This window comes from Astatotilapia calliptera, chromosome 10, assembly GCF_900246225.1.
Source record: "Astatotilapia calliptera chromosome 10, fAstCal1.2, whole genome shotgun sequence".
NCBI lineage: Eukaryota > Metazoa > Chordata > Actinopteri > Cichliformes > Cichlidae > Astatotilapia > Astatotilapia calliptera.
Genome location: NC_039311.1, coordinates 16,942,077 through 16,958,669, shown reverse-complemented (window position 1 = coordinate 16,958,669; position 16,593 = coordinate 16,942,077). Strand labels below are relative to the sequence as shown.

At 44.5% G+C, this 16,593-nt stretch overlaps 1 protein-coding gene across 1 annotated transcript; it reads left to right on the top strand.

Moving 5' to 3' along the window:
• Nucleotides 1–6,295: 6,295 nt before the first annotated feature.
• Nucleotides 6,296–10,449, top strand: LOC113031156 (UDP-glucuronosyltransferase 2C1-like). The gene is made up of 3 exons (XM_026183092.1): nt 6,296–8,135; nt 8,218–8,931; nt 9,699–10,449. Exons 1-3 carry the CDS (start codon nt 7,842–7,844, stop codon nt 10,281–10,283), a joined length of 1,593 nt encoding a protein of 530 aa, XP_026038877.1. The 5' UTR covers nt 6,296–7,841; the 3' UTR covers nt 10,284–10,449.
• Nucleotides 10,450–16,593: the final 6,144 nt, after the last annotated feature.

The following is a 16,593-nucleotide window of genomic DNA, read 5'->3' as shown; positions in this document are numbered from 1 at the left end:
GTCCCGAGTCATGGAGGGCCACCAGAAGGCACGACGGAGGAGTTGGAGGGTCCTGTCGGGCCCCAGGTGACCAGAGAGCGGGGAGGAATGAGCCCAGAGCAAGGCTTCCTGACGGCACCGGGATGGTACATAGAGCCTCCCAGCAGGGGTGTCAGGCGGAGGTGGTTCGGCGGTCAGGGCATCCCGGATAGAGTCCTCCAAGGGCCACCGAAGGGGGGCAGCGAAGCAATGAGAAGGTAGGATAGGTCCAGGGTCTGACGTGAGGCCGTCCTGGGCGAACTGTCTGGAGAGAGCGTCTGCCTTAGCGTTCTTGGAACCAGGGCGGTAGGAGAGGTGGAAATTGTAAGGCTCAAAGAATAAGGCCCAACAGGCCTGCCTTGGGTTGAGCTGCTTGGCAGTCCGAATATGGATCAGGTTCTGATGATCAGTCCAGATCAGAAAAGGGTCTTTCGCTCCCAGGAGCCAATGCCGCCACTCTTCTAAGGCCCACTTGATGGCCAGGAGTTCTCGGTCTCCGACACCGTACCGTTGCTGCGTGGGAGAAAATTTCCTTGAGAAATAGCAGCATGGGTGAAGTTTTCCATCCGGGCCGTGTTGAGAAAGGACGGCGCCAGCGCCAACATCGGAGGCATCCACCTCCACCACAAAATCTCTGGCAGGATCAGGGTGGCGTAGGACGGGGGCCGTAGTGAACCGGTGGATAAGGTCTCGGAATGCCTGTTTCGCACCTGGGGAGAGGCAGAAGGGCTTAGGCAGGTTAGCTGGTTTGGTGAGGGATGTCAGTGGGGCGACAACGGTGCTGAAATTGCGGATAAAGCGCCGATAGAAACTGGCAAAGCCCAGGAAGCTCTGTGGCTGAGGCCACTGGGTCACGGCTTGGACCTTTTGCGGGTCCATGGTCAGGCCATTGGAGGAGATGGTGAAGCCTAGGAAGGTGGTGGACCGCTGATGGAAAGCACACTTTTCCAGTTTGCAGAACAGTTGTTACTCGAGCAGCCTGCTCAGCACGGCCCGCACATGGCGAATATGGTCCACTTCGGTGCGGGAGTAGATCAAGATGTCATCTAGATAAGCAAACACCCACCGGCCTAGCATATCCCGCAAGACATCGTTGATCAGATGTTGGAAGACAGCAGGGCTGTTGCAGAGGTCGAAGGGCATCACCAGGTACTCCCAGTGCCCCTTAGGGGTGATGAAGGCTGTCTTCCATTCATCCCCTTCCCTAATTCGCACCAAATTGTAGGCGCTGCGTAGGTCCAGTTTGGTGAAGATGCAGGCCTGGGAGAGGGAATCGAGTGCGGTGGATAGCAGAGGAAGAGGATGGCGGTTCTTGACGGTGACTTTATTCAAGCCCCGATAATCTATACAGGAGCAGAGCCCGCCATCTTTCTTCTTGTCAAAGAAGAATCCCGCAGCTGCAGGGGAGGTAGAAGGGTGAATAAAGCCCTGTTGGAGAGCCTCAGCAACGTACTCCTCCATGGCTTTGTCCTCTGCTGGTGACAGAGAGAACAGGCGACCACGAGGAGGGACCGCTCCCGGGAGGAGCTCAATGGCCATGTCGTAGGAGCGATGAGGAGGTAGAGTAGAGGCTCGCCTCTTACTGAAGACCTCAGATAGGTCGTGGTAAGCCGGAGGGATCTTATCCAGATCAATGGGCTCCGGGGGTGAAGCCTCTTCTGACTTTGAGTTCTTTTTGGTCCGAGAGAGAAGGCAGCGGCGTGGACACTGGGGACCCCAATCCAGGATCTGGCAGGAAGACCAGGAGATGTGGGGGTCATGTTGACGGAACCAGGGGAATCCAAGGATGAGAGAAGAGGAAGTGGCCGAGACTACTAGAAACCGGATCTCCTCCTGATGATCCCCAATAGACATGTGAACCGGCTGGGTCTGGAACTGGATCGGGTAGGGTTGGAGGGGTCGCCCATCTACTGAGGTCACCGGGAGAAATCGATCGACGGAAGTTAACGGAATGCGAAGTCGAGAGGCTAGTTTTTGGTCGATGAAGTTCTCGGCGGCTCCGGTGTCCAGGAGGGCTTCAGATGAGAACTGTTGGTGTTTCAGGTGAAATATTACTGGTAACAGAAAACGAGAGGGGTCAGAGGAGTGGGAAGGGCCAGGTGGGACTCCCCCGCAGTCTACCTGGCGTCGTCGTTTCACGGACGTAGCGGGCACTGGGGACGACGGTGTCGAGCTGATCTACAGTAGGCGCAGAGACCCTCACGCCAGCGTCTCTCTCTCTCCTCTTTGGAGAGTCTACCCAGCTGCATGGGCTCCTCCCTGGATGTACTGCTTGGGCTAGCAGCGGCTCCGTCAGAGGGGGGAGGAGGCTGCGAAGACGTGGCCCTCTGAGGCTGGAAGGGTTTGAAGGCCCGAGGGGTGTGGCGAGGCCGCGACATCACTCGTTGGTCGATCTTCAGGGCGAGGTCCACGGCCTCATCCAGAGTTTTTGGGGCCTCACGGCCGGTCATCTCATCTCGGATGTAATCAGCCAGTCCCTCCAGAAAATAGAGTGCAGAGAAGCATCTCCCCACTTTAGCTTAGCGGCCAGGGTACGGAATTGGGAGGCAAAGTGACAGACGGGTCGACTGCCCTGGCGTAAATGAAGCAGCTATGACTCCACTTCCACTTCGCTGCTCGGGGGAACAAACGTCTTTTTTAATTCCTCCACAAACAGGGCATAGTCATTGCAAGCTGCAGATTTATTGTTGTAGAGAGCCGCGGCCCATTCCTGAGCCTGGCCAGACAAGAGAGAGGTTAACAGTGCAACTTTTGCACGGGCGGTGGCATGTCTAAAGTGGCGAGCAAACCATCAGGCCGGCCATCAACTCCGTTCCACTTATCTGGTAGTCCGATCCGGGGCTCCGCGCTCACCGGCGCTGGCTGACGTTGCAGCGAGGTGACGGAAGTGGAAAGTTGGAGGACAGTTTTGGTGAGGGACTCCATTTTTGTGCTCATGTGATCTACCACACTGCAAAGATATAGTACTTCGGCTTTCAGCCGTTCGAATTCCGCTGGGTCTATATGCGGCTCACACATCCTGTCACGATCGGGCGAATTACACACAGTAGTTCGGCGTGCCCATGTGGCGTGCTGGCTAGACCCAAACGCGGCGAAGGCTAGCGGTGGGTGGGAACAGACACGCAGTTATTCTAGTAACGATCAGTGCATGAAGCGTGGCTTCGGAACTGGCGTTACAGACGGAGAGCGAGCGGAGCCGGGATGAGAAAAAGGATTGAAGGGAAAAACACTCACGGTTGCTGAATCAGACAGAGACTGACGTCGGCAAAGTTTCGGAGCTCCTGACATGAAGAGAACGATGTCTGAGCGGCGAACAGGTGGGTGGCGTCTCTTTTAAACCCGGCCCCGTGATCAGCTGATCACCGGCTGACAGGTGCAAGTAAAACACAGCATTTTTTTTTTTAAATCCCAAGATTTAGCAGCATTTAGTCCTGTCGCTCTTAAATCTGTTTTCACCTTTAAAGCAGGAGTGGGGCAGGTGGAGGTTCGCCTGGTTTTGCAGCGGTCATGTCAGTGGGGGGGATCCAGGAGTTTCTCTGCGAATTTCAAATTCCCGTGGCAGCGTGCTAGGTGCTTGCTCAGATTTGAAGTTTAATTTTCCGCTGTAGAAATAAGTTTTCTTCCCACGCAGAGTGTACAGCAGATGCTAATATTTTTGTCACTTTTTACGGAGTCAAACTCAAAGTAATGTAAGTACTTCCAAGCTTTAAATGCTGCATGGTCGTACTCTCTCCCTCATTTCATATTATCCATTGTTGATCTGCACACGTCTGTTGCTGCCAAGGATGTCCTACGCTTGTACGTCATTGCCATGAAACACTCTCACAAACAAAATAAGGGTTTAGTAACGCAGTAACACAGTGTGCTTACGGGAAAGTAGCAGTAATCTAATTACTTTTTTGCAATAGCAATTGGATTACCCCTCTCTGATCACCAAAATGTACGACAAACTGCCAAAACTGTGTGTTTACTGATGTTTATTGAACTGAAAGAAATGCTGAATTTGAAATTAGCTTCCACTTAAAAAAACGCCACTCCCTTCCTGCCACCTCCTCTTCAGTAGCACAAGCTAGATCCTGCACCTAGTAAACTGTGTTTGACACAGAAATCCAAAAACAGAGCAACTCAGGCAGATAACAGGGGAAAAGAGAAAGAAAGAAAATGAGAACAATAACTAGAATAAGGAAAACACAAGAAATACAACTTAAAAAGGAATTTTGCAACACTTGTAGATAATAAATAACCTGGAAGTTATTTATTCAAACCCCGTATTTATTGATAAGACCACAGGATATCACATATTAAAACTGAGAAATATAATGGGGATTTTCTTTAAAAATATCAGAACAGGAAAATGTTTACTGTTACTACACAGTGCAACTAGTGTGGCTAACATTATCATTAGCTTTTTATTATGTGACCTCTGGTCAGAGCTATGTTGACACTATAATGATGAAAGAGATCAGAAATATCTAAAATCTTATAACTCTTTTATATAAATGACCATTGCTGTTGGCATAGATGTTAGGTATTTTAGTACCATGGTAGCATTTACTGGATATTGTTTTATAGTGACATTATACAGGAAAACTCTGTCATTCAATAAGGCCCCTTTGTTTTAGTTATTTTTCTCTTTGACCCAAGAATTGATGTGTGAGAATCACAGGCTGGTACAAGGTTGAAATACCACAGAGATCACTCCCTCAGCTACATTAGTTTCTTAATCTTTTAGACGCCTGTTGAAGGCCAAATGGTTTGTTTCAGATTTCACTAATGAAAGAACTCTTTGTTTTGTGCCTTGAAAATATGTCGCTGAGATAATCACAATTGTAGCTGAACTGATAAACTACACAAAGGATGCTTCTTCACCCATGGGCAGGAAGACGCTGCCTTATCTTGGTCTGTACTGGTTTAAACTGATAATCTGCTGTCTCATGAATTTTACCCTCTATATAAACTGTTATACTTGTGAATAAAGTTGAGTCAATTTGGGAAGACAATCTGAAGCAGTCTCTGTTTTCTTGTTCTCCCAAGCTGCTCCCGAGCTCGTACTAACACGCTGAATGGCATGCTTGAATATTACTTGAGAATATATTTGACTGTGTTACAGACTAAGGGACATTCTCTGCTGATAGGTGAAGGTACATTCTCTGCTGATAGACGTCCACGCCTCGAAGGAAGTCGATCCACGGATTAGGCCCTGGAAACCGTTTCCTTCAATAGGTATTTGGGTTAAGAGTTAAAGAGAGGTAAAATGTATTTGAACATGCATTTCATATTGTTTTGAATTGTCATTCAGAGAGAATAACCGAGTAAATGATTTGAAGGTCACTACACGTGAAGTATTCTTGTTTCCCATGTAAAGATCGTGGTATTGCAGCTTGAACACACAGACGGTTTTATTGTTATTTCTGTTGTATATAGAGAATGGTGATGCTGCAAATTAAAAATACATGTGATTATATAAATAAATATGGCAGAAGCGAGGCAAAGAGAAACTTCACCAGTCGTCTCTGTCTCATCATTTCCCTGTTTTGCAGGAACATTTAATCTGTTTTACCGGCCCAAACTCTGGGTCGGTTACACTAGCGTTACAGACGGAGAGCGAGCGGAGCCGGGATGAGAAAAAGGATCGAAGGGAAAAACACTCACGGTTGCTGAATCAGACAGAGACTGACGTCGGCAAAGTTTCGGAGCTCCTGACATGAAGAGAACGATGTCTGAGCGGCGAACAGGTGGGTGGCGTCTCTTTTAAACCCGGCCCCGTGATCAGCTGATCACCGGCTGACAGGTGCAAGTAAAACACAGCATTTTTTTTTTTTAAATCCCAAGATTTAGCAGCATTTAGTCCTGTCGCTCTTAAATCTGTTTTCACCTTTAAAGCAGGAGTGGGGCAGGTGGAGGTTCGCCTGGTTTTGCAGCGGTCATGTCAGTGGGGGGGATCCAGGAGTTTCTCTGTGAATTTCAAATTCCCGTGGCAGCGTGCTAGGTGCTTGCTCAGATTTGAAGTTTAATTTTCCGCTGTAGAAATAAGTTTTCTTCCCACGCAGAGTGTACAGCAGATGCTAATATTTTTGTCACTTTTTACGGAATCAAACTCAAAGTAATGTAAGTACTTCCAAGCTTTAAATGCTGCATGGTCGTACTCTCTCCCTCATTTCATATTATCCATTGTTGATCTGCACACGTCTGTTGCTGCCAAGGATGTCCTACGCTTGTACGTCATTGCCATGAAACACTCTCACAAACAAAATAAGGGTTTAGTAACGCAGTAACACAGTGTGCTTACGGGAAAGTAACAGTAATCTAATTACTTTTTTGCAATAGCAATTGGATTACCCCTCTCTGATCACCAAAATGTACGACAAACTGCCAAAACTGTGTGTTTACTGATGTTTATTGAACTGAAAGAAATGCTGAATTTGAAATTAGTTTCCACTTAAAAAAACGCCACTCCCTTCCTGCCACCTCCTCTTCAGTAGCACAAGCTAGATCCTGCACCTAGTAAACTGTGTTTGACACAGAAATCCAAAAACAGAGCAACTCAGGGAGATAACAGGGGAAAAGAGAAAGAAAGAAAATGAGAACAATAACTAGAATAAGGAAAACACAAGAAATACAACTTAAAAAGGAATTTTGCAACACTTGTAGATAATAAATAACCTGGAAGTTATTTATTCAAACCCCGTATTTATTGATAAGACCACAGGATATCACATATTAAAACTGAGAAATATAATGGGGATTTTCTTTAAAAATATCAGAACAGGAAAATGTTTACTGTTACTACACAGTGCAACTAGTGTGGCTAACATTATCATTAGCTTTTTATTATGTGACCTCTGGTCAGAGCTATGTTGACACTATAATGATGAAAGAGATCAGAAATATCTAAAATCTTATAACTCTTTTATATAAATGACCATTGCTGTTGGCATAGAAAACAAGTACGAAATGGTTGACCAGATACTGCCTTTAACATGCTAAATTAAAGATAACACTTGTGCTGAAATTGAGAAAAAACAACCAAATGCCGTATTTTTTCTCTCACACACTCATTAATGTGCAAGTCAGTGAATCCGCGGTCAATGTACAATTCCTGTGGTCTACTCTCTGAACTCTTCTGAAAAGGGGAAAGTGGGCAGGAGGTCAATAATATTTACACCTACCAACACTGAAGGCGCCTGTTTACACATGAACCAAAATCAAGGGTTATAAAACATGTATGTTACATTGAGCTGAAAGATACATTTTATTATTAACTTAACTGATCTCTGTAAAATAACTATAATAACTAATTGGATGATTGAACAAAAAAAAAAGAAAAAACCCAAAAGGAAGTCAATTAGGGAGAAGATGATTACAAAATAAAACAGGAAAAGAATGAATTTAATTAGGAAACAAATAAAAACGTGACAAATAACATGAAGTCATAAAATTATGAAAAAATTAGAAAAATTGTAAAATTATTTGTGATGCATGTAACTCATTTACAAGTGAAAGAACCTCTGAATCTGGAGTTTGAACTTCAGATTCAGAGAGTTAGGCAAACTGGACTAGATTTCAAGAACAGTCTTTCTGTGGGCAGGCTAGACAGTAGTTGGATCTCTCAACCCAAGGTAAGGAATTTCCTAAAACACTGTCCTTTAATTTTGGTGTCTATTTGGTTAAAAGGATCATGTAAATATTCCAGTGCTTGCAAGTGATGTATAGCTCTACATATTTGGCTGAAGAGCAAATAAAATTTTTCTTTACATTGTGGATACTTGATATAATTTATGAGATCACTGAGGTGATTATTTCTCTCTGATATTATAGGAGCCATGACATCCCATCATGTCTTTGGGATGCTTTCTTTCCTCAGTTTATTCCTCATTTCATTTACACCACACTGCGATGGAGGAAACATTCTAGTGTTTCCTTTAGATGGCAGCCACTGGATCAATATGAAAATCTTGCTTGAAGAACTTCATGCTAGGGGACACAACTTCACTGTGATCAGGCCGTCTACCAGCTGGTACATCTCTGAAAAGTCTGATCTATACACATCCATTACAGTTGAAACGGCTGTAGATTTTGAGCATTTTTTTGGTGGGTGTCTACAGGAGCAGGTGGAGGTATGTGAATAGTGTATGTGATGAGTCTGAATATAAATACTCTGTTATTTATAAAAAAAAATTCTTTTTTCACTTTTCTTAGGTGGAAAGAGAGGGGGCATCATTGATGACTGCCTTCACACTCACCAGGATTTTTTTTTCTTTAATTTCTTTTGCACATTCACTTTGGTATGATGCTTTGAAAAATATTTTTGATGATCAAAATATGATCAAAAGATTAAGAGATTCCCAGTATGATCTGGTTCTAACTGATCCAGCTTTAGCCCCAGGGCTTATTCTAGCCAAATATCTCAAGCTCCCCTTAGTGCTCAACGTACGCTGGATCACCAGTGGAGAAGGCCACTTTGTGTTAGCTCCCTCACCACTCTCCTATATCCCAGTGCCAGGATCCGGCTTAACAGACAAAATGAATTTCATCCAGAGGCTCAAGAATATTCTTTTCTATAGCATTATACTGTTCCAGCAGAAATTTGTGGTGGACCCAGTATATAATGACATATGTGATAAGTATATTGAGGGTGGATGTGACGTCATCTCACTACTACAGGGAGCAGACATTTGGCTGTTCAGGTCAGATTTTGTGTTCGAGTTCCCTCGCCCCACTATGCCAAATGTTGTCTATATAGGAGGATTTCAGTGCAAACCAGCTCAGCCTCTGCCAGCAGAGCTGGAGGAGTTTGTTCAGAGTGCCGGGCAACATGGAGTGATCATCATGAGTCTGGGAACTCATGTCGATGCTTTGCCCAAAGAGGTTACAGAGGAAGTCGCCGGTGTCTTTGCCAAGATGCCCCAGAAGGTAACAAAAAGTCAAAGATTCATATTTCCACTACTGCGTTTTGGATTGTTAACCTATAGTATTTTAATTTGTCCATATCAGCCAATAGATACACTGTGAAAGATTCCATTGTTTGTGTATTGCCATTCAGAAACCACAGTTTAGCATTGCGGTGCATTTTGGAGCCAGAAGTGTATGTAAATTTATGAGAGGATGGAGTGGTATGTTATTAGTCAGGAAGGCTAAATTCTGTAAGAGTCTACACAAAAAAGATAGTGTATTTAATGCTGGCACAGGTTACCAATAAAATAATATTAGAGTTACACTTAAAAAAAAAAAAATAACACAAGCAAGATTTAGGACAGATACCTTGGTTAGACTGTTAGTACAAATAAAGAAAGAGAGAGTCACACTTAGCATAGAAATGCTCCAAAAGAAAAAAATAGAATAAACACTAACAAGAGGTTCTTTTCTGTAACTTGAATTAGGTAAGGTGTCCCTCCCATAGAGTTCCTTTGACGTATATTGTTTTTGCATTAGGTTGTAAACATACTTGCTTTTGATGTCTTGACGTTTTAACTACTGTAAGCAGCCTCAACATCGAAAGGAACAGCAAATGACACTTCAGTGATCCCATCATGTAACTCCCGGAAAAGTTACTTAAAACTCATTAACATTAAGATTTTAGTCTGAATTTGCATCTAAGTTAATTCTGTGTAGTTTTGTTAAGTGTTTTGTAAAGTCTCAGGGCTAATGGGGAAATCTTTTTTTTTGTTTTTTCTTACCAGGTGATCTGGAAGCATAAAGGAGACCGACCCTCTACACTGGGAAACAACATACTAATAGTCGACTGGATGCCACAGAAAGATCTTCTGGGTCATCCACAGACCAAAGTCTTTGTAGCTCATGGAGGAACTAATGGTGTCCAGGAGGCCATTTACTATGGGGTCCCTGTGCTCGGCATACCCTTGTTCTTCGACCAGTATGACAACCTTCTACGACTGCAGGAGAGAGGAGCTGGAAAGATCATTAAGCTAGCTGATCTTAATGGCCACAGTTTTGAGCAAGGTCTTAAGGAAGTGATCCATCAAGAGAGCTACAGGCAGAACATTCAAAGACTGTCACGTTTGCACAAAGATCAGCCAATAACACCCATGGAGAAGGCAGTCTTCTGGGTAGAATATGTGATGCGCCACAAAGGGGCTCGTCACCTGCGTACAGAAGCTTATAAGATGCCCTGGTACTCTTACTACTGTTTAGATGTACTGTTCATATTGCTGTCTGTGGTCACTGTGCTGCTTCTCTCTATTGTGGCTGTTTTCAGATTTCTGTGCTGCCGAAGACAAAGAAAGATAAAAACTAAACAAAGCTAAAATATTTTCCATTTGGGAGATGACATACTATGTCTATTAGTTACTGTGGTTTAGTTTTACTCTTTAGATGTACTGTTCATATTGCTGTCTGTGGTCACTGCGCTGCTCCTCTCTATTGGCATTTTGAGATGTATGTATAGCTAAAGACCAAAACAATAAAAACACAACTGAGTTCTCTTTTAGCAAATGTTTCAATGAGTTCTTTTGAATTCTAGATAAACATGTAAAAACAGACTTTAATTTTTTTTTTAGATTTCTATGAATTTTTAATTGGAAGATGGTGCTATGTCTGACCATTATTGTGGTGTTACAGCACACTTGCTAAAATGATTAAACTGGGTTTTAATTAAAAAAAAAAAAAAAACGTAACAGCAGATCGCTTGAACTTAAGATGGGGTTATTGCCACAGGCTAAACAAGGAAATGCCATCAGCAAAGGAGGAAAAGTTTAACTTGCTGATTGGCAAGGCTGCACACTTGGGTGTATAACAGCTCTAGAGCAGAGCTTTCCCTCATAGCTGAGAGGTTTTATACACATGGTATTAAGAAAAAACAAGACTAACATGTTGCAACAAATTATCAAGTCTGTGACATGCCTGGGATTAAAAAGAGCTAGAAATAGAACAATTTCAGAATGATGTGCATGCAAATGCTAAAAACCCCAAACATCTTGGCAAATAATTTTTAAAAAGGTTCAATTTGCTACTGGAAACTCTTCGATACAGAAAGTTTTTTTTTTTTTGTTTTTTTTTGGTTTGTTTGTTAGGAAGGAGAAAAGCAATGCCTAATTCAGACTGGCAAAAAGAAGAAAGTCACACATTTGGACATATTCATCGATTTTGACTGGTACTGCATGAATCAATGAAACACCAGAATTAGTGATGTTGTGGTTTGATATTCTTGGTTCTTCTGTTTTTAATGTGAAGTATTTTTGCGCTTTGAACTTTAACATTTATGAAAATTATAATATTGTAATGTTGGTCTACCTGTACATACACATGAACTTTACCATTCACGGCACGACATCATTCAACGATGGACTGGATGCAACAGAAAGATGATCTGGGTCACCTACACACAAAAGGCCATTTACCACAGGCTCAGCATAACCTTGTTCTTTGACCAATATGTCAACCTTATAGATTTGTAGGGGAAAGAAGCTGGAAAGGTCATACTCTTGGCTGATGTTGAAGGACATAGTTTGGAATAAGGTCTTCAGGAAGTGCTCCATCAATAGAACTCATAAAAATGTTTTAATGAGTTCACATCTATTAACATGCAAACATAGATTTTATTTATAGAAGTCCAGAATTTATAGAATTTGAATTAGAAGATAACAAATTGTCTGTTAATCATTGTGATTTAGTAGTGATACAAAGTAAACTTCTGGACTTCTAAAGGGTCTGCAGCCTTAAAGTACGCAGCCTCAACCGTCCTAATGGGCCGCGTACTCAAAGACCGCTAAGGCCGGAAGTGCGAGGCTTGTGAAATGGGACGGTCTAGCCTCCGTTGCGCTGCCCAGGTTGCCTAGCAACCATGATACTAACAGCTGGAAACGTGTCATACAGCTTTGTTTGACAGACATGAAGGAAAAAATCTTTTGTTCATTTGTTTGTTTCTTTCTACATGAGCTTTGATCATTCTCTGTAAGATTAAGCTCAGCTCTCCCTTGTTTTAAATGCACTTTAGAACAACACGCAGCAACACTACACATGAGCGGGAGGAGGGAAGTATGGGGTCTTCACACACCCCCGTTCTCTACTAGCCATCGGGGCAGGGGGGCTGGGAGGAGATGTTGGCTGACTGATTGGCCTCCCTGCTGCTGCGGAGCCTGGGACGGTCTGCTTGCTTCCACCCCGGGGGGAAGGGTAACATCTCTTGGGTCTGGGTTCTGTTTCCCCCTCTGGGGGCGAGGGTACCTGGACCTGGGGTATAGAGTATGTTTGGGGAGTGTGATATTGTGTACATGTCCATTTATGTCAATCCTTACGTAGGGTGAGTGCTGAGTGTTTGTATATGTGTGCATGAGGGTGGGAATGCATGTTTGTGTCTGTGTGTGCCTGTTTGTCTGTGTCTATATGTGCCTGTTTGTCTGTGTCTATATGTCAGGTCGGGTCTTAGACTCCACCTCTCTGGGAACTTCCAGGCCCATCTCCCCTCACCACACTCCCTGCCGGTGACTGATGCCCTCAGGGGTCGGTGCATTGGTGGCTACTTGGCGGGGCCTGGCGCCTGTTGCTTGGTCAGGCCTCCTCCGGGGTGCGGGGGGCCCTCAGGCCTCTGGCTCGGTTCACTCTGGCACAGCTGGCTGCCGGCAGAGCCGGCGGGCACGCCGGTGCAGCCCCCTCTAGCTTCTGCTCGGTGGTTACTGGGTGACACCTCGTCTGGGGATCCTCAGCCCTTCCCATGAGGGTGGCACGGATGCCCCTCCGGAGGTCCTCCTTGGACTCTCGCACTCTGGGGCCTGGATCTTCTCCATGCCTGCTTCATGCCCTGGGGGACAGGGCTATGGCTCTCTACATCCTCTTGCAGACTGTTACGTCGTTCCCCCCCCCACCATGGTGGAGGCAAAGGTAGGAAGGAGACAGCAACACTGGACAACCACAATCAATGAAGGACGAAGACCACAGAACAGTTAAGTATCAGGCAGGATTTATTGGTTGCTTGCCTGGATAGTCAAACTTAACAACAGAAAAGAGGTGGGGGAGGAGGACTGGGCGGTTGATCTAAATCAAAGAACTTAATAAAACAAAAAGAGGTCGATAGCTTCCAGGGCCTAACTGAAAGAAAAAATGCAAAACAAAAGGCCTACCTAGCTACTCGACAAAAGGTCAGTAAAAACATACAAGAGTGGCATCAACCGCATAACCTAGTGTGACTAACAGAGTAAAACCTACAACCAGTGTATAGGGTACCCCAGCTTACCTGTCCAGCCTCCCACCACACACAATATAAAGAAGCCTGTTCGCAAATGTTTGTCAAAGCAGAAGCCAGCAGCCACCAGCTTCTTCTTCTTCAGTCAAGTTTAACGGCAGCTTGCATCCAAAACTGTTGCATTACTGCCATTTCCTGGCTGTTAACCGTCCATCACACCTGAATCCTCAGAGCCTCCTGATGAGACCAATACTTCTCAAAAACAAAAACCACCACAGCCACCAGCTGGCCAGGGGCTGCTCATTTGTAGTAATCCTCGGCTTGTGATTGGCCAACTGGGCCCAGACCAGCCAATAGACACATGCCAATCAACTTCGAACTGGCCAATAGGTGGAGGCTTGACACCTGAAAGATAAACAGAACACAAAAGCAAAGCCACATCTCTTGGCACGTAACACAGACCATTACATGTGGAAACCATTTGAATACAAGCGCGCTGATCTACACAGGTATGCACACGGGTGTTCACTGTTCGTAGACTTAAATTACACCTTTCTTGGCTGCTACTTCAAAGCACATTGTGCGCTGTCTGTCCTGCGTGCTGCACAACAACACTGAATATTTAGTATTTAATGCTGTTTACACTTAGCTAGATTAATGCGATGGTGTTGTGTTTAGTATGTTGCTTTGGTTTTTTTTGCTTGTTTTCTATTCTTTCTCTCTCAACAGGTGATCCAGGAGATTTTATTTATTTTTTTATTTCCCCCCCCCCTTTCTCACTGTCCCTCTCCCCTTCTGTTTTTCTTTTCCTTCCTCTTTCTTTCTCCCTTTCCTATCCCTCACTCATGTCTGTCCCGTCTGTAACAACTGAAAATAAAATAAAATAAATAATAAAAACAAATTCGATCAAATGGACCAATACGGCAATGCCACGATGATCCATTTGGCAAAATAAATCCATTGGGTATCCTTGTTGGTCTTCAGACAACAATTCTGACGGCTAAAGAACCAAATGGGACAGGCAAAAAAAAAGGAAAAAAAAAAAGATTAAGCTCAACTATTGAACGGCGTATATTTTAAAGTAAAGGCTTTAAAACCAAGTTAGTATAAACGTCACTAATGTCACATAACTTTGCCGACATGTGGCCAACAGTAATGTTTTAATGTTCTTCGTTATTAAACTTTTTTTTTTTTTTTTTTTTTTGGCCTGTCCCGTTTGGCTCTTTTGCCATCAGAATTGTTGTCTAAAGGCAAAGAAAGATGCCCAACGGATTTACTTTACCAAACTGACCATCCCAGCCTTGCCGTAATGGTCCATTTGATTCACCTTTTATTGTTTATTTTATTTTCACTTAATGAATACGGGACAGACTTGACTGGGGGAAAGAAGGGGAGAAAGAAAGAGGGAAAGAGAAACAGCTGAGAAGAGGGACGGGGAGAAGGGCAAAAGACAAAAACCAACAGAACGGGCAGAGAAAAAACATGCATATATCAATCACCTGGATCACCTGCTGAGAAAGAAAAAAGAAAGCAAGCAGAAGAGAACAAGAGTAATAGAATAAACAGCATCACAATGATATATGGGAATATGACAGTAAATACTAAATGTTAAACATTATTGTGCAGCACATAAGATCAACAGAACACAGTGTGCTTTGAGGTAGGAGCCAAAAAGGGTGTAGTTTGTGGGTGTGATCACCCGTGTGCTCACACCTGTGAGCATGGACGCGCTTGTTTTTTGTTTTTTTAAAAGGTTCCTTCATGTAATAATCTGCTAGAGGGTGTGGGGGGGCCACAGCCCCGTCCTCCAGGGCGTGAAGCAGGTGTGGAGGAGATCAAAACTCCAGACATCCAGAGGCCCCCAGAACACAAGAGACCAAGGAAGACCAACAGAGGGGCAGCCGTGCCACTGTCCCGGAAAGAGCTGAGGAGAGTCCCAGATGAGGGCTCACCCAGCAGCCGCGGAGCAGAAGCCAGGGGGAGTTGCAGTGACGCGCCCGTGAGCTCCGCCGGCAGCCAGCTGCGCCTGAGTGACCGAGCCCCAGGCCGAGAGGCCGGGGGCACCCCACCTCCGAAGTGGCCCGAGCGAGCCCCAGGCTCCAGGCCCCGATAAGCGGCCGCCAATGAGTGAGCCGGTGTCGTTATTAAACATTTGCACATAAATAAGTGACATAATATTCAGTACTTACTTAAAGTTTACTCTTCGGCCGCCCCTCATCCGCCGTTTTTTTTTGGCAAAATTATCCACACCCACCGCCGCGCTATGCATTCTGGGATATGTTGGGCCACGAAGTCTACACTGCCACAGCCTTAAAATTCAGGGAAATGAAGGACGCATTTCAGGGCTACATTTCGAGCAGCCTTTGAATTGGGACAGCCTTCGGCGCGCCGCTGTGACGTAATCGGCCTTGAAATGCGTACTTTAAGGCTGCAGACCCTGAATTGGGATACAGCCCCTGTCTCCCGTTTACCTGCTTGTTGGATGAATGTGTGGGCGCGGGTGAGTGATGTCAGCAGTTGGGTGTGACCTTTCAATTATTGTCTTATCTTACTGGCTTTTGCCTTTGTTTAATGGTCAGCAGGAATTGTTAAAGAACTTTGGCAGGGGTATAGGGCTGGAGCAAAGGCCTTGTTGTTCTGGGAATTTCTAAAAAGGAACTGGTAGTATTTTTATTTTTATTTTTATTTTTTTGTGTGCAGTGTGGAGCTGGATGTGGGGAAAAAAGTGCATGAGTTTTACTGCCAGCTGAAAGTTGCACTGAAAGAACTGGTCAAGGTATATAATAATATAAAAGGCTGATCAGAAGATGCAGGCGGATGTGATTTGACATAGCTTTTTTTTTGTACACCACCAAATTACAACAGACATCTTGATTTGCTTTATATTGTAATTTAAATCCTACAATCATAGAACCTCAACAACTAAATGACTACTTATGAGCAAGAACTTGGCAACAGTGGGAAGGAAAAATGCCCTTTTAACAGGAAGAAAGCAGCACAGGCTATTGCATTGTAACTAGGGGAAGTTTCAGGGTCACCTGATACAGCCCTAACTCATTTGCTATGTCAAAAAGGAATGTTTTAGGCCTAAGTAGAGGGTGTCTCTCTCTTGAATCCAAGCTGGGAGCTGGTTCAACAGAAGAGGATATTTAAAGCTGAAGGCTTTGTCTCCCTTTTTACTTTAAAATATTCTAAAATATTCAAACCATCTTTAACAGGTTTGATTAATCCACAATGCAATCTTCAACATCGGCTGCAGACTCACCCACCCCCACTGCTGCTGTTCCACCTCTGACACCTCAGACACTTCACACCTCCTCCACTCACACTGCTCACTACTCTCCACCCCCAACCAAAGCATCCAGTTCACATCCAACACACTGCTCCAGCCTGTCTCTCTCAACCTGTCACATCTTCAACCTGAGCCTGAGGCTGGG